Genomic DNA, 26,748 nt, shown 5'->3' with positions numbered 1-26,748 from the left:
CCCATAAGGGGGGCATTCTGAATAAGTCTCGAGTTCAACATTAAGAATAGCAATACATATAATAGGAGGTGGTAAATATATATACATAAAACACTGTGTGTGTGTGTGTGTGTGTGTGTGTGTGTGTGTGTATCCCATTCCCTGAAGCCCTGAAGTACTGTTTACTCTAGTACCACTGACTTTACTGGGCTTTTGTGGCTTACTGTCACATGTCATGAAGAATCATTCCCCAAAGAACCAGCCTGCCATCTCTTGTCAGAGTGTGGCAAACATATCTCACACATATCAAGCTTCTTAAATTCATCAGGTAAAACTTTGAGGGCCTCAAAATATGTGTTTCCTCAAAATGTTGAACTCACAGTTCTTTTTTTTTTTTAATCTGAAATACTTTATTTACCATTTCAAGTAGTGAACTACAGTCCTTAACAACAATCTTGGATTATAGTAAACCTTACTTGAACCTGCAAAAAGGCCCTCTGACACTATTAGTTTTGGCTCTGACTCAAATAACCACGTTATTGGTCAGAAACAATGTACTATTACACTGCCAGCTTTTCTGAAATCAGCAATTTAAGCAAACTGTTCCAACAAATGATTTAAATGAAGTCGACATCAAAGAAAGGGAATTCAGAACTGAAGGGTCCAGTTTTTTCTCTCATTACTTCTTTTCTGTCTAGATATTATACCAGCTCTAAAAAGTGATATGACTCTTACACTCTATCAGATCTCATATGCTGATAAAAAGCTAAACATGCTGAAGCCTGTTTATGGGAACCACAAATTTACAAAAAGGCCTTCTTTCCCCTAGAGTTTGTGTTTGAATGCAAGTTTATAGAAGTTTATCCCTCACAACTGGCAATAAAATCCACAGTCAACTACATTGTTTTATTTCTACTTAAATTTAGTTTTACATCCTGAAATAGTTATATAGTGGTCCATAAAAAAAAAGGCCAGACATATACAACATGTGACATTGTGTAAGATTCACATGTGGTTTGGTAATCTTCAAAGTTGCTATTTCACATCTTAGAAAATGTTCAATGCACAAATGTGCATTTGTTTTAATGTGCACTTCTGATCCATTTTTGAGACTGTTTAAAGTTTTAAATTATATAGAAGATATTACTGGAGACTAGCTATCAAATTATTTTTAACTCTAGTTAACTCATTTGTTCCAACATATGGATTATAACTATGGAAGAAGCAATGAACAAATTCAGTATTATTTATTTTATCAGGAAATTTAGCAGCATTGAACATATGAGGAGGGAAAATAATTATGTTTAAAGATCAAAGGGAGTCATGTTAATTATGGATCTGTAATAAAAAACTATTTGGGTCTCAAATGTACATCAAATACACAGAGTTAAAAAAAACAAAAAACATTTTAAACTAAATGTAGAATTTTTTGTGTGTACCTAACTTATTTCCTGTTTCCTGAAGCAACTAGAATAAGAATTGACATTTTTTTAAACCACAGTTACAGAAGACTTGATAGTCACTGTTTACTTAAAAGTGTTTGTTGTGTATCTATGTAGATAGAGTGATGGAGGTGCACATGTGACTCTGACTTTAATCTTTTCATACAGCTCGTGACAGGCAGCTACTAAAGCTACATGTAGTCTTGATTCGGTCACGTATGAAGACACATCACTGAAACGACCTCTTTCTCTTTCTACTCCTTCAGATCATCTTTAATTGCTTCTCCTTTTATTGAGCATTTCAATGCTTCACAATGTGCTAGCATTTCATATTAGCTCTTTAATTTCCACAAAGTCCTATGAGGAAGATATTTTCACTCCCATTTTACAGATGAGAAATCTAAGAATCAGAGATTTCACTTCTTATATATTCAGCTTTTGAATCCATATGTGTGTCAGAAAAGAGTGTGTTATTAGTTCTACCCTACAGAATTTTCCTAAAGCAGCAGCAAAAATATCTTCCTAAAACACAGTCCAACAAATATTGAGGACTGATTTTGACAGACCGGCCTCAGTATTAAAGAACCACAGAAAATTATAATTGCAGAAAAGCAAAACAATTACCAAACTACGCATTAATCAGCTATAAAAAACTTTCAAATCTCTATGGTCAAAATAAATATTACTGGGACTCTAATGGGTTTTAAGGTGATTTGGAAGAAGATGATGAGAAAAATAATCATAATAACCATCACTTTTGCATAAGCACTTCATAACCCATAAACCACTTTTATGAGACTGTTTTTACTTTGTTAACTGTCTTTTAAAACTTTCTATCATGTTTGATGTTTACAGTCCATGTACATTCATTTTCTTTTCAATAGGTGAGTGCACTGACTCAGAGAAGTTAACTGACTTCCCAGGATCCCACAGCTGGTATGTATCGGGGCAGTCTTTGATTGGCTCAGACAGAAAACAGTATACGAACATCAAGGATACTCCTAAGACTGTAGTAAGCAATGAGACTAAGAAGGCAAAGTAAACAAAGTGTGTCTGTAAGGAACTCACAGTCAACTGAGCAGATGTTGAAATGCAATAAGGGTGGCAACAGAATCCAGTGCGTCCATGAACGTGTATCCCTAGCCTGATACTGGGGTGAGGACTGTCTGCAGAGCTTTGTGGAAGATGCCTACCTAAGCTGGGTCCAAGGACAGGAGTAATTACAGAAGAATTACAGAAGTACTTACAGACAGAAGATGTAGAAGATGGGTCAATGGGGGCAGGGCATTTTAGACCAAGACTTACCAAAAGAAAAGCCCAGACATAATCAACATGGTGACATTTACATGAAAAAAAGATGTAAACAATATACTACTACTACCCTGAAAGGAGGAACCAGAGAGGACTAAGTAGCTAGGCAGAGCAGTATTGAAGTATTTTGAATCCTATCGTTAGAGATGGGAAGCATGACCACATTTTATGGATGGAACTAATATAACTCGATTTGTGTTTCAGGTCAGTGTACCTGTTGTGTGGAAGATGGATTCTATGAGACAAGATAGAGGCAAAGAAACTGGTTAGATATTAACAGTTTCACTGGGCAAGAGATAATAAAGCAGTGATAAGAGGATAAGAAAGGTGTTGAGAGATATTTAAAAAGCAAAATAATTAAGATTTTAAGGTTACTGACATTTGAGAAATGGAGGAGTAAAGCATGACCCCTCCAACACCTAAGCTGCCTACTACTGTGTATCTGCATGTTGCATTACCACCAACTGAAATGAAGAATATGGAAGAATTCAGCTTCTTATGGCTCGTCTGCACTTGTGTTCACTGCATCACTACTATTTCCTCTGAATTAATACTCCCACACTGGGTTAGGAAAACCTTAAAAGCTTAGACAAACCTCTGATAGTTCCTTCTTGTTCTACTGAAAATCATAACTATTGTTAAATTCCCAATTCACTGGGGTGTTAGATAGGGGTCAGTCATAGACTGTAGTGCCCAAGATACTTCAGCAAAGGTTTTCTGTTTTTGTTTTGAGGCACAGAGTTCACCAGCAGCAAAGAGAGGAGCTCTAGGAAACATTCCATCAGTAGCAATTAAGTCAGCAAAAAGACTGCACTGGTCTTTTTTTTTTCTGCCATTGTGTCTCTCTGGTCTCAGTCAATCTTAGGCTTCAAGGCTCAGCTTTCCAGAGGCTGTCAGTGGATAATCAATTCTAACGAAGAAGCACTCTGTTCCTTCATCTCATGGAAGGCAGAATACTTATGGGAAACATCAGACAAAATAATAGTTCTTCAGGACAGAATAGAATGCACATCCTTTTGATGATTCATGTGAACATTCCTATTGTATGCCAAGAATACATTTAAAGAGATAGCAACATCATTCATGATACCATATTTTAGAACTAAAAAAAAAAAAATGATAATAATAAAACAGGTGATGAAATAGAGAGAATGGAGCAATTTCACATCAAGGGAAGAAAAATGGACAAGCACTTATAGGAAAAGAGCTGGAGTTTCACAGAAATCCCATTTATCTGGTTACAGAGCATCACCTGGTTTAGAGATGTGTGGCATCTGCCTTTTCCTTTAACAGAGCTATTGCTGAAAGGGCAGAAAAAGCAACTGTTTCTTAAGCTTCAAAGAATAACTGGTCCCTGTGAGAGGCCTGTGGAGAGTGCAGTGGGGTGTGAACTAAACGTCCAGCTTCCTGTGTCTGACTGACCCAGCACTCAGGGATACAGGGAAATGAAGGACTATATGTCTTTTAGTGCCTATTGTAAGAAAGACATACAAAATGGGATTAGATTTTCTTAATGGTTCAAGTCAGCAGAGATAACATGTGATTGCTTGGGAAATGGCTGGTATATGGAACTTCCTTTTCATTTCGGTTTCCTGTGACAGACACAGCGATGGGAACACGATCGCTCTGGTGATAGAGAGTCACAAATTTACTTTGTCAATGAAACTGTGAGAGTAATAAGAGCTGCTTTATCTGTGAAGTAGCAAAGGGAGTGGAAAGATTAATAATGCCATCGACTTTACCCTGTTTAAGCAATGAATATCACTGAACCAAAGAACTGTACAAAATCTTAGGGTGGAGGACAAACTTGGAAATGGGAGAAATTTGGAGTTAAAACTCTTGCAGTTTTATTGACTATCTTTCTTTCAAGAGAGAATGCTTCAAAACATGGGATTATTTAAAAAGTTATAGATATGATTGCCATCATAAATAAATCCAAATTTTAAATATTTTGCCATTACTAGAAATGGTAAATAAAGTTATTTTTCTTTCCTTATTTTTCTATGTGTTTTGAGGGGGCATCCACCATGATTTTCTAAAAGGCTACTTTCAACAAAGAAAAAAATATACCCACTTTTTACACTAACTATGAATTTATTCAAAAATAAAAACAAGTAGGAAAATTTAGGTTGGCCATCATGTGATTTCAAGAAGAATCTCAAGGCCCACCTGGCACACATCTAATAAAGGCCTAATAGGTTTAGGTTAAGATAGTAAAATTATATAAAATAAACCCACAACCATTCTCAAAACACCAAGCAGAGGCATAAATTTCAGCAGTTTCAATGGCACACTGTTTAAAAACTTGCTGGGTTCCTCTCTGAATCTATTCTATTCCAGTTGGACTTTACATTTTATAGGTATGTCACAACCTATAAAATGGTTATAAATACCACATTATATATCTATTTCCTTAAAAGATGGGGCCATTGTGCAATATGCAACACTAGTTTAGAAGATAATTCATTCCTACCGTGACAGCAATCTTAACACTTGTGGACATTAAAATGCAAATATAATAATGATTAAGTGACTGAACAACAACAATGTAATCAATCAAAATTGACACAATATTTCTTTAAAAGATGCTTGAATTTGTTTGTGTATTTTAGGTTTACAAAGTGAAGTCTTGAGGAGGTGTGTAAATGTTATTACCGGATGGAGGGAAAATGGTGCATAAAAACATGAGGCATAAATATAACAATATTGATGATTTACATTTATAGATAATAATATTTTGATTATTTCAGAAAATGACAGAATATCAAGTTTAGTTTGACTGAATTTTCTGGTTTACTCGGAGTTAAATAGAAACACTTTTCTATTGTTGTCACTCCAAACAGCATTACTTCATCATTTTTTATTGGTCATGTAATAGACATTAATAATTTTTCAATAGGTCAAATTGCTAGAGATCCTTTGAGTTGCTGAACGTTTTTCCATAACAGTAACACCCCATTACACATGAAATGTAATCATTTTTGAAATCATTTCTATTTCCAAAGGGTCATAATTTTCATTAAATTATCTAGTTATTTTGTATAACCTCAACATTAAATCTAGCACTACCTTTGAAGGCATTAACAAGATCCAACACATTAAGTTTAAAAGTCAAGGATTTTTTTAATAAAAATGTAATGATTTATATTTGAGAAGAGTTTTAATAATGTGTTACATAATAAAGTATCATGATTATATTACTTCAGATTTCTCATTTACAATTGCAAAGGAAGAACTATCTGTCTAGAATTATCTGAACATTACTATTTTTCTTATGAAATAGGTAATATTATTAAAATTAAACAATGAAGCTATCACTAACAATAACACTTGTATAGTACAATGCTCCTTATTTATAAAACACTTTGTAACACACAATATGTTAAGCTTTTTATATGTATAATCTAATTTAATACTTGAAAAATGCTGTGAGGTTGGTATTACTGTCCACTTTTTATACATGGGGCAACTAAGACTCAACAAATTTAAATAACTTTTTCTAGGTCACACATTAGGTAAACGACAGAAATAAGATTCAACAACATTCTACCTGATTCCAATGTCTATACTCTTCACTACACAATTCTTTGTAATGTACTTCTTCCAGCTCTGGTAATTCCCAAACTCTAGAGTAATTTTTAAAGCCCTTTATTCTTTCTGTAAGTTTATCCGATAACTTCTCATTACAAGGACTGATGAGCTTGCTTGAAAACAAAAAATGAAAACAAGTTTCTGCGCCCCAACGAAGATCTATTAAATCAGGTTCTCCAGGGGGCATGCCTAATAACCTGGATATTTAGTAAGCTTCAGATAAGCTCAGATATATATGATGAGTTATTTCAGATAAGCTCAGATAACAAACTTCATCTAAGTTTAGGAAAACCTGTCAAGTCTCAGGTTTTACTCTGCTCCTTTCAAACACAGACCACCAGGCAGTCATCACAGATGACAAGCTCTTCAAATTTGATTTAATGCAACCTACTGTTGGCACTCAGAATCAAAGTCACCAGGAGATGCTGAATTTCCCCTGGGACATCCCTGTGATACTTCTACCACTCCAGTAGAAGGTTGGAGTTCAAATGCCTATTTCAAATTGTAACAAGTAGTATATAAAGTGTCTACTAGATGTCTAGTACCATGCTAAGCACTGAAGAGTACACAATAGAAAAGTCAAGGAAATCATGAGTTGAGAATGGAATATTTAAGGAAATATACAGATAGAATCTTTAAAAGAGCAGAATTGAGATTTCTAAGAAAAAATCAAAAAAGCAAGTAATTCTCCAATCAGGGTTAATTTTTAAATGTTAGAATTAATCATAAGTGTACTGGGGGTAGAAAATCAAATGCTCATCCTTACTTAAGAAACTTTTTTCCCCCAAAACTTCTACATGGAGCACAGGGTTCTATTGCCCAACATCAATTCTCAAAATTAAATATTTATTGCATGAGGAATGAGGAAAGGAAAAGGTTATTTTTAAGCTCATACTGACTCCAATAGTGCCTTTTAAAAGTGAACCACAAATAAAATACAGAAATCAAAAACAACTATGTTACTAAACTTCTTATAACTGTTTCCTGCAGTCAAATGGATTCATTTTTTGATTAGTTTCCTTTGCAGTAACTAGTGTTTTTCTTCGTTTAACTCAAGGGAAAAAAAAATATATATATATATATATATAGCTTTTCAAGTTACCTTTGAAAACTTTCCTTTGTTTCTATTCCTTAGTTATCTTTTGCTGTTGGCGATCATTTTACTTTCTTTCACATTTGTGTACATTATTCTAGATTGTATTTTAACAGTGATGGTAATGCACATATTTTAATACTTGAATAAAATAACAACTTCTCAACAATATACAGGTATTTCATTAAGTTTATAAAAAAAAAACCCAATGCGGTTGAAATAAGAACTTCTAAATTCCTTAAGTAGTTTTGCATTTGATCATTTGTACCCCAGTTTTCACTGAAATCCAGGCTTAGGAACACAAATTCCATATGGACAACTTAAGGCTGTATTAACTTTGGAATTGAGAATAAGACTGCAGGAAGAAACTCTATTTTGATTTCAATGTCTACTATTGACACAGAAGAACAGCTATTATTTATAAAAACAACAAACTCCCAAGGTAAAGGACTTTATAAAGTGAAACATCTCTCTGACTAATGTAACAGACAGTCAAGCTCCCTGTCACCATTGCCTGGAGATAGACACATCTTTTCATGTCTTGTATTCATTCTGGGCTACTTTCACTCCCTCTGGAGGGCTTTTGAACTCTAACTTGACATCTCTTAAATTTATGCTTTTTCTAAATGCAAAGGGTTTTTTCTTACAGTTTTAGTCTTATGTGGAGTTCAAATCTAACTTAGATTAAAGAGAAGTAGTCTAGGCCTTAGAAATTCAATGTTTGTTCTTGATCTTTTCTCTTTTTTTCTTTTGTTTTTAAGAGGTTGAGCTGAAAACCCCAAAGTGGGGCATAATGGCTTTAGAGACAGGAAGGAAATATTCTTTATTCTTTTTTTTTTCCTACTGTAAAAAGCCCACAAGGCTCCTTTGTAGAAAGCCCACAGTAGAAGCACTCCCTCCAAAGGCACCTTTTTCTTCATAATAGCCTTAGAGGAGACAGTGCTCAGAAATGATGACAGAGAAAGTGTTGCTAATGTCATACTCAGAAACAAGCTAAGTGGTTTATGGCCAAAATCCCTTTTTACTCTATATACTTGTCAAAATATGGAATTTTTTTTCACCAACACAAAGTTCTTTAAAGGTCACTGTCTCTCAAATACCACAATAAATAATGTCCCTAAAAAAAAAAGAAAAAAAAAAAGTTCTCAGGTAAGACATAGTAAGCATGACATCATGGAAGAAGGAAAGATACTATGAGAACGAAAAAAACATATGAAATTACAGACTCAAAGGAGGTGACAGAACCATTTCTGCATATCAGTTACAGACATGACTTTGACGTTCAAAAACTTGTAGAATATGGCATCCATTTTGGTTCACATCACACCAAATAATAAATCTTCATCAAAATTAGCAAAGTACAAATGTGATTCACTCACTCAACAAATATTTATTTAGTGTCTGTTAAGTCAACGGCACTGTGTGCACAGAAAAAGACTGCAAAAGTCCCTACTCTGTGGATGGAGCTTACATTCTAGAAGGAAACAATCTTTTCACCTTTTTGTGCTGAACAGACACTTGAAAGTGCATGACCTGAAGGAACAGTAGATTTATTTCCATTTAAAGATCAAATTTTTGTGGCAATACCTGTCATTTAATTAAAGCTCTATGTTTGAAGACCCAGAGATTAAAGCACATTCTCTTCCTCTACCTGCCCAAGACAAAAAAGCCCTTGTACTTCTCCTGTAACAAAAACACTTATAGGGCTCCTATAAGCAAAACAATAATTTCCTTTAAATATGTTTGAAATACAATATACATAGCACTATTTAAAGTCTATAATTTATACAAACTAATTTATCATAGTCTAAAACATCAATGTTGTATCTCATATTATAAGTCAACCTCAAAAAATGTTCCCCAGATCTTACCTTGGACAGTCAGAGTAGCTGATGCTTCAGCTTTTCCAACCATGTTTTCTGCAACACAAGTATATGACCCCATGTCACCAGCTGTCACCTTCCGAATTTTCAAGGTATGATCATCTCTGATTTCATATCTAGTTATGTAACAAAAGAAAGCACAGTTAAGTAAGCTTCTACTTGAAAAATTCCATCGTCACAATTGTGGCATATTTAGACACTGAATCACATGCAATATTCTCTTCAGAAAATTTAAAGCAAAAGGTAAATAATGTGGCAATCCTCTATGTAAGCATGTACATAGAAATGAGCATTTTTTATATTCACAGGGGCAAAAATATTACACTACTTTTTCAAAGTTAAGCTTATTTATTTTTAGTTGAAGGATAATTATTTTACAGTATTGTATTGGTTTCTGCCAAACATCAACACGAATCAACCATAGGTATACCTGTATCTCCTCCCTCTTTAACCTCCCTCCCACGTCCCTCCTCATCCCACCCATTTAGGTTGTTACAGAGCCCTGGTTTGAGTTCCCTGAGTCACACAGCAAATTCCCATTGGCTATCTATTTTACATATGGTAATGTGTATGTTTCCATGTTACTCTCTCCATATATCCCACCCTCTCCCTACTTATGTGTCCATAAGTCTATTCTCTACATCTGTATCTCCATTGCTGCCCTGCAAATAGATTCATCAGTATCATCTTTCTAGATTCCATACATATGTGTTAGCATATGATATTTCATTAAACTACTTTTTAACAGAATATTTTTGGGCAAAGTTGGCACTTATTCAGTTCTTTCCTCAAGCTCCTGTACTCAGAGTAAAATTTAGATGATCGTTAAATAAATTCTTATTATATGTCAGACTTTAAGTATTCTGGAGGTTTTCTATTTTAAAATTCTTATAACAACTTATAAAGTATTACACTCATCTCCATTTGGCAGATAAGAAAACTGAGGCATAGGAAGGTAAGGTAAACTGGCTTTGTTCTTCAGCTATTTTAATGGCAGAGTTGGTATTTGTACCCAGACAGTCTCATGCTAGAATTCTCTTGCCTTGTCTTATCTTCCTTTTTCTTAAATTTTGGATGTCCCTTGAAATTGCACTTTAATCTTCTTTTTACTCTACATGAAATCCCTGAGTTAAACTATCCAGTAGGTTATATATTGATCGACTACACAAATATTTCTAGCTCCTATTTTATGTAAGCCCAAGTTCATTATCCTGACTAGTAATTAGACATCATATCCCACAGACACCTACTATTTAATATGTTATATAAAACTTTCTTTTCTAACCCTAGCACATAAAACAACTCCCTCTCATAACACAGTCTACCTCCCTTCCTTCACCAGCTCCCTATATGTAACAAATCATTCAATTCATCAGTTTGGTCTTGATAATGGACCCCTATCCTATTTCCATCTTATCTTCCCATTCAGGCAATTCACATCTCTTATCTGGACAACAACAATGGTGACCCAGACGTTGGCCTCACCCCCATTGATGTGATAGCCCTAATGCTAAAAATTTTATTTTCTCTAAAAAGCAATCGAGTACATAGTAATGTCTCTCTTGGCTCATCAAGTACATGCCATATGATTAAAAATCCTTTAATCCATACAAAGTCTTGTGAATTCAGCCTCTCTGTCTCCAGCCTGATTTCCCATAACTTCTTGCCCCAGGCCCCATGTGCTGTTATGCTCTTTCCACCACACAAAACATTCTTGGATTTGTGTCTGTGTTATTATGTCTCTTTTCCTGAATATTCTTCTCCTGTTTCTGTTTATCAAGTTGATATATTTTTCAAGACATTGTTTCTTTGTCACTTTCCTTTGAGAACTCTCTCCTGATTTTCTGCTCCCACAGGTCTACCTTTATGCAATAAAAAGGTTTGCTATGTTACTCTGAATCTATCCATACAGGTCTCCTTTGGTGAGTTCACTGACAACAGAATCTTTATCTAAACCATTGCTGTAACCCGCAAACCTAATGGAGGCTCAAGGTATGTTTGGTGAATGAAGGGCCACAGGAGAGATGACAGCTTCAAGGCAGTGCCTGAAAGTTTCATTTCATTACCTCATTCCCTAAGGCTGGGAGTGTATCTCTGCTTCTAGGCAATTTAAGGATCTGACAGATACCAAGAAACTCTGACCTCTTCCACCATTCCCTGGTGATACTGTAGCTCAGGAAAAGGAAGTCTGCTTTTTAATTGGTTCATAGTTATATCTTTAATGCTGTACCTCCCTTCCCTACCTACTCCCATATAAGACACTGGTATTAACTGTAGTCTGATTGGACAAAGAGAAAACTGTTTAAGGAATAGCACATCTTACAAGGGTTCCTGGGCAGGTTGGGCTCATGAATGTACAGTCTTATCTGAAACTCTCAGAGAAAGCATGGCAACCTTCTGATTCTAATTATCTCTGTTACTGTGTCTGGCCCAAGAAGATCAAAGAGTCCAAAGAAAACCATTCTAGTGGCTTATATTTGAATAGTGGTCAGATGAGAACCATAGAAATTCTGGGTAGATGAATCCCATCATTAAATTCTCATTCATACCTGGACTTGGGCAGTTCCCCATCATCTTTCCTCCATCGTACGGTGGGCACAGGGTCACCTCGGGCCTCACATTTAAATTCTGCACTGTCATCCACAGTGACTGCCAAGTTACTAGGTCTCTTCACAAAGGATGGTCTCTCTAAAATTAGAAAAAGTCATCTCAAAAAAATACAGAAACTTAAAACCATTTTGGATGTTATGGAAGAGCAGATTTATAATTTAAGAAAGTATTCCACAGAGTTCCCCACTTCTCCTCTCTCAGTGTGGTGTCTCCTCCTATTTGTCTTTCTATGTCTTGGCTACTTTATCTAAGGCTGCTTTACTAATTTCATCTGTCTTTTTTCCATTCCCAAAATACTGGTTTACCTTCTAGAAGAGGCCATTTCTTTTTCCCTTGTTGTGGTTTAGTCGCTCAGTCGTGTCCGACTCTTTGTGACCCCAAGGACACTAGCCCTTTGTCCATGGGATTCTACAGGAAAGAATACTGGAGTGGGTTGCCATTTCCTTCTCTAGAGGATCTTCCCCACCTAAGAATCAACCCGCATCTCCTGCACTGGCATGCAGATTGCTGCATAAATGTACTACTAATAATAAGAGATTCACTTTACAGTTAAGCAAGTCAAATAAAACTGTACTTACCTAACACAGTCAGCTCTGCTACTTCACTCTCACGCTCCCCAACCATGTTGGTACCAACACAAACGTATTTGCCTGCATCACTTTTGCGGGTGTAAGTAATCATGAGCTTTCCTCCTCGTATCTTAAAAGAAAAAGTTTCACATGAATATCATTAAAACTGCTTTAGTAATTTTTATATGACAGGGATCTTTGTAAGTGAAGTCAACTTCCTAAGCATGCAAAGAAAGCCTAATTAAATAAAAAAGCGGATGTGTAGTATTTGCCATATTTATAGGTAATAACTTTAAACAGAATTTATTCCAAAGGTACCATATAAAGGAGGCAAAATATTTCCTTACCTACATTTCTTGTAAAGTTATTATATTCTGTATAACTAAAAATTTGTGTTCCCAGACTGCCCGGGTTCTTTCATATTATTTAATTAAAGGAAAACCAAAAAATTGCATGAGCAATAAGTGGAAAAAAGAAAAAGGAAAAAATTTTAAATTCATCTATATTTGATTTATAATACTGTGTTAATATCTGCTGTATAGCAAAGTGATTCAGCTATAAATATATGTACGTTCTTTTTTATATTCTTTTTCATTATGGTTTATCACAGGATATTGAATATAGTTCCCTGTGCTATACAGTAGGACTGCACTGTTTGGGAAATTCTTAATACTATGTGACTGTAATTATTACACAAATACATATTAGCTATAAGTAATTTCAAGAACCATACTCTAGTATTACAAGATGTGGAAACAAAACTAATTCTCATTACTTAACTTGCCAGAGTTGCTTTAAAGGAATATATCTTAATTTCCAAAACACTGCAGAAACTGACATGTCCTAAAAAACATAGATTTTATTTCTGCCCAACAGTTTCTTAGGGACTTAGGAGGCAGAGACTGAGCAGATCCCAATAAATCATCTGGAAATTCATTTGGGTACACTCTTGAACACTTAATTACTTGAAGAAGAATTAATTACAAATATATGCAGACTTGCAATACAATAAGTAGGCTGAAGCTAACCATGAATTAAGATTGGGATGAGGAAATTAAACTTTCTTTACTTAATGTAATATGCTTTTGGTGGGGAGTGGAGTTCAATTAACCATGAATATCTATAAAGCTCTGAACCTTAGAAAAGTTTTGTCAGGGAGAACTTCCAGAATGTTTATTTATGGCCTCAAAGTTATTGACCTCAAAGTTTTGACCTCAAAGTTATTCTTTACAGTCTACAGATTAAACAAAGGAGGAAACAAAAAAAATAAATAAATAAATAAAAGAAAGAAAGCAAGGAGAGAAGGAAGGGAGGAAGGAAGGAAGGAACCATTCAAATAGATTTTTTTTTTTTCATCCTACACCAGGAGTTTACTACTTTATCACGGCGGAGGTCACATGGTTTTGAAATGCCTAAATTGCTTCATTTCAATTCAGATACCCAAACTAGAGATTGTAACCAAATCTTTATGTATTAGGACAAATCAAATATTAACAAAGTGGCTTTAATTTGGAGGGTTTTAGAACTTGATATTTTTTTGAGTCCTTGATCATGATTCTCCAGGTATCATTTTAGGAACCTTCTGTAACTTTTCTCTACATCGTTCATGAGTCTGTCCTTCATGCTTAGAAAAACGTCTGCATAGAGTAGTCACCTGAAAGATTTTTGATGAATGCAAACGGCTTTTGTAGATAAAATTAGTGTATTATCTAATGAAGCATTTTTATACAGGTTTATAGCAGTTACAAGATATGTTAATGAGAGTTATTCTTTTCATATATACTTACTTAAATTCTCAAACAGAATAAAAATAACAAAATGTCACATAAAAAAAAACCTTCCAAAAGTTAACTACTGTCAATACTTTGTGAACATTTTTCTTTTGTCCCTCCCTCTCTCTCAATATAGATATAGATGAGTAGATATGGATATAGAGATATAAAAACTACATCTCACACATACTTTTACTAAAGTAAAATTATGTGATATATGGTTTTCTATAAGCTGCATTTTCATTTCAATGATATACTACAATACACAGGAGTCCACCACATAAAGAATATTATCACACACCCGAAATGTCAATAGTGCTAAAACTGACAAGCCTTGTTCTGAAGACCTGGCTCTGACCTAAAGATAAATGCTGAATTAAAATGACAAAAGGAGGGAGGGGTTAAAATTATATAATATCATAAATGCTTGTTCTATCTGAAAAAAACAGTGAGAAGAATCCCCAGATTAGTATAAATGCCCCCACATAACTTCCATCCCATCAACAAGACATTTTCATTATAAAACTCTACATTCCACCCTATATTCGCTGGCAATAGGGTTAAATAGCCCAAAATGAACATTACAACTTAAATGGAAAATCAAACAAACTTCACTAAACCTGGGAGAAACTTTTTTTCCTTGAGATGATAGAGACAGAAATTGACAAAAGTGAAGGAAGAAACAAAAAAAGTATCGAAAACTGAGAAACAGAAAAAATAATGGATAAAGATGACAGTCTTTAATTTCCATAAGTTCACATTGATTTTGGCATTATGTCAATGGCTGAATTGAAACAGAGCAAACCAAAAGCCATAATTCTATTCTCTGTGGTCACAAATGTGGACTGCATGATGGCCTCTTGTTTTCAATAAACAAAAGAATAGAAAAAAAACCTAGTGCTATAACCCCAATCAAATATAACATACCACTTTTAAACAGTAACCTACTGTTAACAATTACCATTTTATGTTGAGTTATATAAAAATATTGATTGTAAAAGGTGACTTTGTATATTCTAAATGTTAGTGCCCCTTTGTAAACCAAAAATTGACACTTCCTCGCTCTACAGAGAAAGGAAAAATAAGTCTTCTAGCACATACAAAATACTAGAAATGTGAAAATCGCACTATTTAAAACAAGCTAAGAAATGTTTCTTGGCAGATTTCTTCCTGCAGCTGGATCTGACAGCCAAATTGTAAACCTATCAAAAACACGTTTGTATAATGAACAGACACAATGTTAAACACTGCATGCAGCAGGACTACTTCAATTAACATAATCCGGGTAGTGGAGATGCAGAACGTGTTAAGCTTTCAGACAATATGCTGGCATCTAGCCTGTGTCAAAAATCCAAGCAGAGGTCCCTCTTCCTCATTACCATCTACCTAACCAGCCCTCAGTAGTAACCACATTAGAAGCCCACATTTCCATAAGCTCTAGACAGTGCTTAAAGGGGGGGCCTCAGCTATCTACATACTAGATGAAAACAAAAAAGTTCCCAGTGGTGTTGCTCCTTTTGGGGAAGGAGCCAGAGGAGGAGAAAGGAGATGGTAAAAAATTTTTTAAGTTTAAAAAAACTTTACACTTTATATTTTTCTTCAGAACCAGTCTCAGGTTAAAAAAAAAAATTAGTGACATTAAGGTAAGGAATACCTCAATGTATTTGATATGTGGGATTCTTATATACTAGCATTTTCCCTTTAAGAAGCTATAAACGATTTTTTCCTTAGGGGTAAAAGCCTTGTCTCCTGGTACTTAAAGACTTCTCTGAACTCTGAAATCCCTTCTAGAATGCTTTCATCTCCTTTATTGTGTTGTTTACTAACAAGATCATATAGAAAAATTAGGAATAAGATGCAGCCTGTCAAACAAAAGTGAAGAGAATCATTTCATATTTTTTTTCTGGTGAGCACAAATAAAACTACAATCAGAATTCTTATTTCCAGAATACAAGAAGGAACATTATCTCTGCACACAGAGAAGCAAGCTTTCTTTTAAAAAGTAAATTAAGGTTTTTATCTGGTTATTCTATGGCATATACAGCTTACCCTGCAATCAGTGCTTAAAATCAGAAATAAAGATGAACTTAAAATGAACTTCTTGGTATGTCTTCATTTTCTACCCTAAAGCAAGTCAGATGATTTGCAGTATCTGTTACACAGGAATTTTTTTTTCAGGCATCACCCCCACAATGTTATCCATACACCTCTAGGTTAACATACTAAACCAACTGGGGCTAATTAACTAGTTCTGCTACACAAAATCTTTTCTGCTTTTAATTACATTAACCTAACGTGACTTGAATTCAGCAGACCAAAAACGAAACCACTAATTATATTAAGGGCTTCAAAGACGATTTCAAATTGCTAACCACCAAACTGTCATATAATTTATCTCATTTCCTTAAGTAGATGTTGCATTCAAAATCTGTATTTCTTACTATAAATACTATTTTTAAAATAGATCCTAACAATGGATTAAAAGAACACTGATTTAGAATGCTAGAAGAGAAATATGTGTAAATAATACACATAAGACACAAATAGGTGTCATTATACCTACGGGAAATTGGGTAGTACTTAATTTTTACAATTTTCTGAAAAATTAAAGGCTCAGAAATATTCATTTACAGTAGTAAAGACAATAGCAGGGTTAATATGAGTGGCAGTTTTAAAGCACCCAGGTTTAGAAATTATTTTTTCTGAAAAACGATTCTTTATCATGTTTTCACATTGCTTTGCAAAGTAAATGAGCAGAGAGGCTTTGAATTATAGTACAGGGTATCATCCTTAAACAATTCACTACTAAGCCTCTTTGGGCAGAATATCTCTTCATAGCAATGCTGTCAATTCTGCCTGCATCTTTAACTTGAAGAACAGATACCAAGCTGTTGTCAACTGGAGGAAGAGTACTTTTCATGGGTTTAAGACTTAATGACCACAAGACACAGGAACCCCAGATGCCAGTCATAGCCTCCAGACATTCACCGTGGTGAAACCGAGACATGTTAAGAAGAGTCAGAGTAACAGTTTTTATTTCTTTAAACGTTAGCATTAATTCAACAACAGTAACAACAAAAACCAGCCTCCACCAAAGATCTCTTATTTGATCAGGGAGCAGAGAGTGATAGGAAGTGAAAAAATACCCATCACCTTCCAGTCTGGTTCCAAGTGTATCAACCATTAATGTGAACAATTCCAGTTGAAGCATCCATGCCTTCTAACATATACCATATCAACTTTCAAAAACAAAGGTTGCATTCTAAATGAAGGAAAAACACTGGTGGTAGTGCAATTATACTGTACATATGATAGGCAACGAGTTTGATAAAACACATGTCTCACAGCAATCTAAAAAATTGTAACCAAATAAAAGATAATTCACATAATTTGGCTCTTATATACTATCCAAGAATACAGTCTTTCTTATTTGGCAATATTTCTTATTCACACTCTTGGTAAGCAGTTCGATAAGAACATTTAATAAAAGAGCCATGCTGAGAATTAAATAATTTTATGTTTTTACTAATCATGGTTTAATATAAAATATAGGTACATTATATTTTTTAAGATACATATTCATAGTTTTGCTGTTTTACTTTTTGGAACATAAATTTTAATGGAGTTAGCAAGTAGATCAAAATTTAAATTTTTGAAAAACTTCAGTTATCAAAAACATTGATATAAAATAATTTATATCTACCATTCGAATCATCATCAATACTTAAGTATAGAAAGAAATTTCAAGAACTTAATCTTTATTCTATTGATCTGTACTAACCTTGTCACACAAAATAATGTTTTTAAAAGTGATTTTCATGTATCCATAACAACAAAATTTCATATTAAAATCTCCAACATAAGTTTTATTTTAGATGAATAAACAAAGTAATAAACCATGGTTAGGCAAATCACAGTTCTTCTTCCTGGCTAACAAAGTTTATTTCCTCTCTACTTTTCATAAAGGCTATTGCCTCTCAATATATTTTTCAAAAAAAATTCAACTCTCTATTCCTACTTCATTCTGCTTCACAGGACCTTTAATAAAAGGAGAGAGAAGAGAGAGACAGAGGAAAAGAAGAAGAAGGAAGAAGAAATGAATTGTCTTAAATACTTCCCACTCAAGCTTCTTGATGAGATGTAACCTGATTTCATGCTAGTTATCCAAAGGCTGTTATACATAGCTGCCATGTACTCATGACCAGTTCAATATGGACTCCTCATACAAAATGAGAGACTGTACAACACAGGTGGGTTAAACTAAGAAAAATAAATTATATGCTATTATTTACAATATTTTCTCAGTATACATTATGAAAAAACAATTAGTAAGATTTCCATCACACTGTGAAAATTTTTCATCTGAACGTTAGTTATCCATTTGCTTGTTCATTCTTAGGCCAATCATCCTTGGTCTTTATAGCCTTCTTAAAGGTAGGAACGACGTTCATGCAATTTCACACGTAAAACGTCTTGTGCAACAAAAGGATGCCTGGGTAAGTACATACACATTGTAAAGAAATTATGAAAATGACAAATTGAAAGCAAATGACTATTCTACATTTTACCTGGTGACATTAAAAGGGAGAGTGTTACAAGGGGAAAAAAATGTAAGTTATTGTATGTCTTTCAACTGTTCTCCTAGGCGGGGAATTGAGAGGAAAAACAGGCAATTAGGATCTCTCCATTGGCATTCCATATTTGCTTGGGCTACATGCATACAAGAGAACATGATCCAATTTTATTTGTTTGCTGGGCCACTTTACAATACCATTTAAAAACCAACATGATTTCTGCCAAGAGTTTAAACACACTCGATCATCAGAGAGAAGCAACAAGAGACTCATGCAGAAAAAAGCAATTATCCCAGTGGGGACACGTGGCTCTCTCCACAGCTTGGGGAGCTGCCAGCTGAGAATACAGGCCTGGGAGAATTGCTGCCTAGGACTATGGCAGCTGCATTTCTCTGTGATTTTCATTTCTCCAACTAAACTTCTCATTTCTTCCTCATAGCAGTTTATAAATTGGTAGTTGGCTGTTTGATGCCGCAGAAGCACACCTAGGATAATTTGATTATAGACTATAACAGGAAGGGCTGTACTGCTAATTGCAGGCAAGTGGGAGCCACCCTGCAGAGAGGCATAGTTAAGTTAAAGGGAGAGGATGATTTTCTGTGCAAAAGTATAAATTATTACCTTTCTGTATATCTAGTTTATATCACCAGATGATCTTGCCATGAATCTTAATTTTAACAAGGACTAATAATTTTTTAAAAAAAGGAGGTCCTGTCTTCTTAAAAGACACCTATTTTGCTTGCTTAAGTATGGTTCAAAGTCAATATGAAGACCTGGGTTTGGCATTTTCTCCTGGACACCATTTTATTGAGCCAGTCAACCGGGAAAGCCATCTCTAATTTATTGTATTCCAAACCAGGGGCAGACAACTGCCGACTGCCGGTGAAATGGAGAGCAGATGAAACAGTGAGGGCTTTTAGCTGATTCCCCAGGTGTCTGGTTCCCAAGTCATTAAGATCAGAACCCAAAAGTGAATCCTATAAAAAGGAGACAATATAAAAGAGTGGTTTGAGAAGAAAACAGCCTGTGCTAGCCATCCCCGCAAAGTAACTTAAGTTGATTGATTTTTACCTCTGAAAATTCTACGTATTACATGGTAGTATTCTACATGCATATGAGAAATTAATTTAGTTCCCAGCCATTAAAGTTAATGTATTAGTTCCTTCACAGGTCTCATGAAACAATGTCCTGCTGTTTTAAAGGTAAAAACAAAGTCTTATGGGCAATTTTCACTTTCCTACGAAAACAGGATTGCTTTTTATCACCTCTTCCAACCATCTGGCTATAATTCTGAATTTACATAGTCACTGTTAGGATAGCCTGAAATAAAAATCTATGGAGGAATTATGACTATACTCTAGAAATAAAGATGAAAAATGCTCATCATATTTGAGGGGAGAAAAGCTCATTTTTAAGCACTTGGCTCTTTTGAGTTACATGTCCACCAGCTGAAAACACTTTTCAAACAGTAAATCCTTTTTTTTTTTTTTTTTCTCACCACAGGTTCTTACGCTTAGCTCTTTTCTACAGTTTTGGTCCAGTGTGAGAATTTCCCTTACCACCAAATGCCTTGCTAAGATAATACCTTTTCCAGAGACACTGTTTTGTTATTTGTGAAATTTAAATTCACTTATATTATGAAGAAAACATATAACCATGGCAGACAAAGTCCAAACCAAGGCTGAGTATGCAAGGGATTCTTAGATTCAGAAATGCAGAATGACTTTATAGAAATGAAGTATAGAAATTAAGTAAGGAGACTTGTTTATATAAATAAATTTGTAACCTAAAAAAAATAAATAAGCAATAAAAGCACTTACTACTGTTTATTAAGATTCTATACAAGTATGAAGATCCCTAAAATAAGCCACAAATTGAAATAAACATGCATCCCCATTCTGTGGTATTTTAATCTAAAAGAGTCAAGAGAACAAGAAGCGACTTGCATGTGACAAGCTTAATTGATTAATCAGAGTCAGGGCTCATCAGACAGGGTCAGAGATTCAATATCCATATGGTCAGTTGCTTCACTCTCTTTATTGATCACAAGACTATGCCGGAACCTGGCTCCCTTATTTGGCAAATGTGTGCCTCATTTCGTAAGAGACACATGATAAGATAAAGGATGATAGATCCCTCTTCTCCACCACAACACACGGTAAAACAAATGAAAATATATCTACATACTACCTAAGAGAAACTAAATAGGATAATTTACACATGTGAGGGACAGAATAGAATCTTGGGGAGAAAGGTCTGAGGTAGGGCTTAAAGGAACTCTTTTTCGTGGCTTACATTAATCTTCATAATTATGCATATGTACTTCTCACTATTTCTAGAGAACTAATGGTCATCTTGTGGATAAATAAGTCAAAATAAATGTATCCTGTCCCTTATATTTCTACAGCTATCTGCAAAAACAAAAGTGAAAATGTCTACCTGAAGAGTATTTCAAACACCATTGGGAATGATACATTTGCAACAGTCTTTCTCCAACCATAAACAGTAAAGTTCCCCAGTGAAGACAAAAACATTCTGAACAGAAAATATGTGAAAAAAGTATGAATAGTGTTAAGGATGTCAGTGTTCTGGATTGCTCCCAACCCTAAGGCTATAAATTATGTTTGAACTTTGATTTGAAATTCAGAATTTCGTGAATCCTAGGTTTCTTCCATACAAACCTAAATAGGAGGTTTCAGCATTCAGAACTTTTCAGGTGGGCACCGTTCTAATGTTTGTGATATCAGTCAGTGGGAAAATGAAAGAGTAAGATTAAAACCAGTAAGAAACAAAAAATTCTGTCTTATGCTTACTGTTTCTCTTCTATATAAAATGGAAATTCTACAGTGGCAAGGAGTTTTCTGTATCTCTAGAATCTTGCTCCACTCCCACGGAGAAAGCACACTATCAGATTTTTCAAGATCTGAGATGTTGGATACATAGAATTCTTTGATTTTGGTCATCATCTCTTCATTGAAAGGCTTGATATTTGAGAATTTGTTGGACATACACTCTTTTCTATTGCTGTACAGAGAAAAACTCAAATTCTGATGACCTCATACCAAAGTAATACATACATTTAAAGATGCTAACATTTCAACAGGAGTTTTTAAATGACTTAACAACTGGAAAAACCTGAAAAAAGTTATGTCCTAAGTGTAAAATGCTTTTGCCAGTCTTCTCCTCAAACACATGAAAAATACATCAGTGAATCTGTGGTAAATTTCATAAATATACTACTGTATTTAAACAACCTGGAATATCATTACTGTCATGATTAATGAGAACCATGAGGTAGCAACATGTGCTGTGTATATGGCATTGTTGCATGCATCATCATTCATTTTTATAATAGTCTCACAGGTGAGATATATTTTTCTATTAAAGGATGAGAAAACTAATGCTCAGAGCATATCAGAAACTTGCTCCAGATCATTTAGCAAGTGATTGGAGTTCATTCTACATAAATCCAAAGTAAAGTTTACCTAGTGCACTTACTTTTGGACAAAAAACAAGAGCTCCTATTTTCTGTGCTTCTCATGCCACAAACTACAAATCAGCAATGTCTCATATAGATTGAGAGACTCAATGGCTTGGGGAAGAAATAGGTGCTATTGGTGGACCTCCCTGAGAGCATTAGATTGATGGCCCTCCTTCCATTACACTCCGTATTTAAGCCTGAGTGATCCGAATAGCCAAACTAATTGCCATTAATCCATCTAGCTGCCAGTGGAAAAGACAGACCTGTTTACATTTCACATATGCATGTGTTCTTTGTAGGAGAAATCTAGTTAGGTAAATATCTTACATTAGTTCCTCTATGGAGGGATGGCTCTTCTTTTCCCATATAAATATGTACTTACTACTGTGACATATTTAAAATTCGAACAAGATATGTGTAAGTTTTCCTAATAAAGATGGGAAAACCTGACATGATCTTTTATAAGCATGATGCATAGTGCAATGAGGTGATATGATGTATCTAGGTGAGAGAAGAGTGACACTGTGACTGCTAAAAGGCAAAGAAATAAGAAATAATGGATTCCTTAGCAAATTATACTTTATCCACTCAAGGAGACAGAGTTCCATCATTTTAACTAGTATTATACAGATTGAGTTCAATTGCTTTTGAAATTTTCCTATACAAGATGATGATCTTAAAGCTGACTTAAACATGAGCCTTTTTCTAGTGTGATCAGCCTTTAAAGCTTCGTGATCACCTAGATTTGTAAGATTTAAGAAGAGAAAACCTGTGCCATCTGTTAGTAATTTTCTTAATGCACACTGGATTATTTTACAAGTGTATGATTTATCATATTATCAAATTCTTCAGGCTGAAAGAGATAAAAATTGAAGTGGTCAGATGTTACTAATAGAGTATTAGTACTTTTATAGCAACTTGCCTTGAAACAAAAGAAAGGCAGAATCAGCATTAAATTAGATATCAGCCTGCACATAAGACTTGGGATTATTTTTTGAGAGAGCATCTTTAAAAGTGACAATATGAACAAGATGGAGAAATAAATAAAACCAATTTTAGCCAATAATAGGTAATGAAAAGAAAATCCCAATCCCTTTGCTCAGATTAAAAATAATTTAAATATAAAGGCTAAAAATAATTTATGTGATTTCTGCATTTTGAACCATGTTTTAAGGGGAGAATGCTGTACACTCAAATGCATTTTTCAATTTACTACTTTGTTTTTTAAAGATTACAATTCATTCTTCCTGTGGTAAACAGAAAATTATGTCTGGGGTCATCATGAGCAAACACTGAAATTACAAGCATTTAGAAAAGTCAACTTTTTAAAAATAGAGAATTTACAAAAAGTATTCTTATATCATTTAAATATTTTCCAAATTATAGGCAAGATTTATAAGCAAGGTTTTAAGATAAATTTTAAAAGTGTATCTCTAGAGAAACATTTCATCCATGATTAATAGAACACTGAAAATAAAATAAACTGGTTGGAACACCATCCTTGAAACCACAAAAAGATTGTACCTTTAATTTGGCAAACTACTTTAACCTATAATTAAACAAAGTGCTCCCAGACAGTAGTAAAATGCCACTAGTCCTTGGCTATTTGGAGGACTGTGATGGCCTGATCAAATATATCAAAGTGATTGGAATGTGAAGAAACCCAGCTGCTTGAATGAGCATGCAATATGAGGAAGAAACAAAGGGACAACAGCATTTGTAAATCAACTATCTCAGGGTATCACGCTAATCGGAAATTGCTATTACGAGCTCTGTCTCTAACCATGTGTGTTCATTCTGCAGTTATAATACTTATGGTAGTGTACTCCACTGATAATTACTTTGAATTATGAGCTATAACTTTTTCTTAGCTAATCACTCAAATTTCTGAGATGTTTTCTGCTTTCTGGAATATCTTCTCTGATCGAAGGATCCTGGACGCTGAGTGGCTGTGTACATCCACATCAGGTTTTGGCCCAGTGAATTTTAGGACTTGATGAATTCCGTATCAAAGGTGCCTGGCACTCCTGAAACTATTATTTGGCTGAGACTAGCTTTTGGGAAAATATTCGAAACTATTTTGGAGAAAACTTATCTGGAAAAAAATTCAGAGAGCCAGAAATATTTTGAGAGATTTGAAAGAGTAGTGACAGTCAACATGAACACAAAAGTGGGTTAAAAAATCAACGTTGTAAAATACCACAACTGTTTAAGAGTATTCTGAATTTTCACATGTTAGGACTTTTACTCATGTGAAAGTTAATTATACATCTTCGAGGAAACTTAAAAGTGCTCTAGTATGTTGTTTCCTGACGTCACCAAAGATTATTTATTAAACTAGAAAACATTTCATCTGGCACTCTTTAGCCTCTGTTACTTTATCTCTGCATCCAAACATACTTGCACCCTCTCTCTGACACTTGAGTCATTGTATATGGACTTACAAGGATTTTATTAGGAATTACAAGTAGGTGTCCTAAGGGACCCAGACAAAAATGGGCATGTAGACTATAAATTACAGAGGCCCCAAGAGTATATGTCATATAGAAGGAGACATATTTTATGTATACTTAAAAAAACTGATTGAAAACAGGATATGCCAGTTTTATCAGTGTTGGGTTTTTTGGGGGAGTTGTTTGTTTTATTTTGCCCTCTAAATAATACAAAAGGGTTCTTTTTCGTTCTGAACTTAAAAATCTCTGGTCTCTCCCCTCTCCAAGTTATTAATATTAATGTGGAGCGAACATTAACTGGAAATCAAGAGAGGACTATTGAAAATAACACTTTACAATGAGGCTGTTACTGTGATTCTTCAAAATACTCTCACCACTCTGGTTTGATTCTCATTATAAACTTACTAAATAGGGAAGCTATTATTAACTTAGTATTTGCACCAATTAAAGGATGTGACCAAGGTCTACTAATTAACACAGTTTCAAAAAGGAGCTTCAGACTTCCCCCAAATGGCCATAAGTTAAAGCTAACTTAGTATTTAAATTCCTGCAGTTTATTTTTACTGTTTTGGATGAAATCCTGAGGCAACTTAAGATAATCACTTAAGATTAATTTAGATATGTTCTTAAAAGCATACTTGATAAAGCAAAAATGTGTAGAGAATTATTCATCGAAGTGACACAAGGTCATGTTTGTACCCAATTGATAAATAATTGAAAATAATAAGAGAAAATATTGAACATAATACTTTCTATGATTGGAAGTATTGAATTTAGGACACAAAACAAGTAGCAAAATTGTATGAAATGAGTCCAGTAAACTACTTTACCTGTGGATTTCTTTTGTTAGGAAACATCTTAAATGTAAGTGTTTCTTTGAGAACGGGTGATCAGGTGTAGTTTGTCATGGGAAAAACAAAACAGGCATCAAGAGGTCTGGCTATCACAGCTGACTCATGATACAGATCCATTAATGACTCGGGGCAAATCAACTGCCTGGCTTCCTTTTCTTGCTTAAAAATGAAGGGATTTGCCCATTTACAATTTCTCATCAGCTCATCTCTAAGATTCTGTGCATATTTGTAAGCCACGGATAAATATATTTACTCATATAATTAACCTGTGTAATATCTTTTCCTTATCCTACTAAAAAGCCAAAGAAGAAAAGATGTTTTAGAAAAAACAAATGATGTGGATGATACTTCCTTTCCAGTTTATAAGAGATTAAGAAATATAAAAGTGCATATGGAAATAAAATCAAGTATGTTCAAATTAGCAATTTTTCAGTTCTGCGTATGCTAGTAAGATATTGTTCTGATTTATATTTCATTCATTTAATGTCTGAAGAAATATGTATTGGGCTCTAACTATAAGACAGAGGGAATATAGCTGGCCCTTATGTGTTTTATGTATATTAGATGAGTAATATGTAAGTAATGATTTGCAACAGACTAAAAGCAAAATGGTTATCTAAAGGAAAGGAAACTGATAATAGGAAGATAAATTCAGTGTAGAAGTGCAGGGTAGGGTTTTGCAGGAGGCTCCTCTTTAGAACTCAACTTTAAGTTCAAACTTGAAACGAGTGAGTTAGATAGAGGGTGTAGGCCTCAAAACATCCCAGACAGAGGGACTAGGATAGAAAAAGACTTTCATAATTTGGTACTGCTAGCTCTTAGGATCTAAGCTGTTAAGTGCACATCTAACACACAAATAATGAAAATCTAGAGCAATGATCAAATAAATACTCATTGGGATTACATTTATAATTATATCGTATCTAAACTGATTTGTGTGCTGGAACTGAGAAAGCCTTCTATTTATTAAAATCCTTTCAAAAGAGTACTTGAGCTTCACAGGTAGTTCTAAGATGCTGGCTTTCGTTTTTTTAGTTTCAGCATCCAAACATGTTGAGTGTAAGTGTAAATATTTAAATAGAATTACAAGTTTCTGGAAAGTCTCAAGATGTTTCTTGGAATGATAAACCAGCGCA

At 34.4% G+C, this 26,748-nt stretch overlaps 1 protein-coding gene across 3 annotated transcripts in view; it reads right to left on the bottom strand.

Annotated features, from left to right (window-relative positions):
- The window catches only part of ROBO1 (roundabout guidance receptor 1), a 1,242,585-nt gene that overhangs the window by 102,239 nt on the left and 1,113,598 nt on the right, over positions 1-26,748 (bottom strand). For all 3 annotated transcript variants that reach the window (XM_081552483.1, XM_081552494.1, XM_081552499.1), the window contains 3 exons: positions 12,488-12,608; positions 11,849-11,987; positions 9,288-9,415 (listed from right to left, as the gene is read on the bottom strand). In XM_081552483.1, coding sequence (XP_081408609.1) covers positions 9,288-9,415; positions 11,849-11,987; positions 12,488-12,608 — 388 coding nt within the window. The remainder of the gene's footprint in view (positions 1-9,287; positions 9,416-11,848; positions 11,988-12,487; positions 12,609-26,748) is intronic.

This window comes from Giraffa tippelskirchi, chromosome 2 (genome assembly GCF_054371585.1).
Source record: "Giraffa tippelskirchi isolate mGirTip1 chromosome 2, T2T-mGirTip1v1.2.pri, whole genome shotgun sequence".
In the NCBI taxonomy this organism is placed as follows: Eukaryota; Metazoa; Chordata; class Mammalia; order Artiodactyla; family Giraffidae; genus Giraffa; species Giraffa tippelskirchi.
This window is presented reverse-complemented; position numbering and strand designations above follow the sequence as displayed.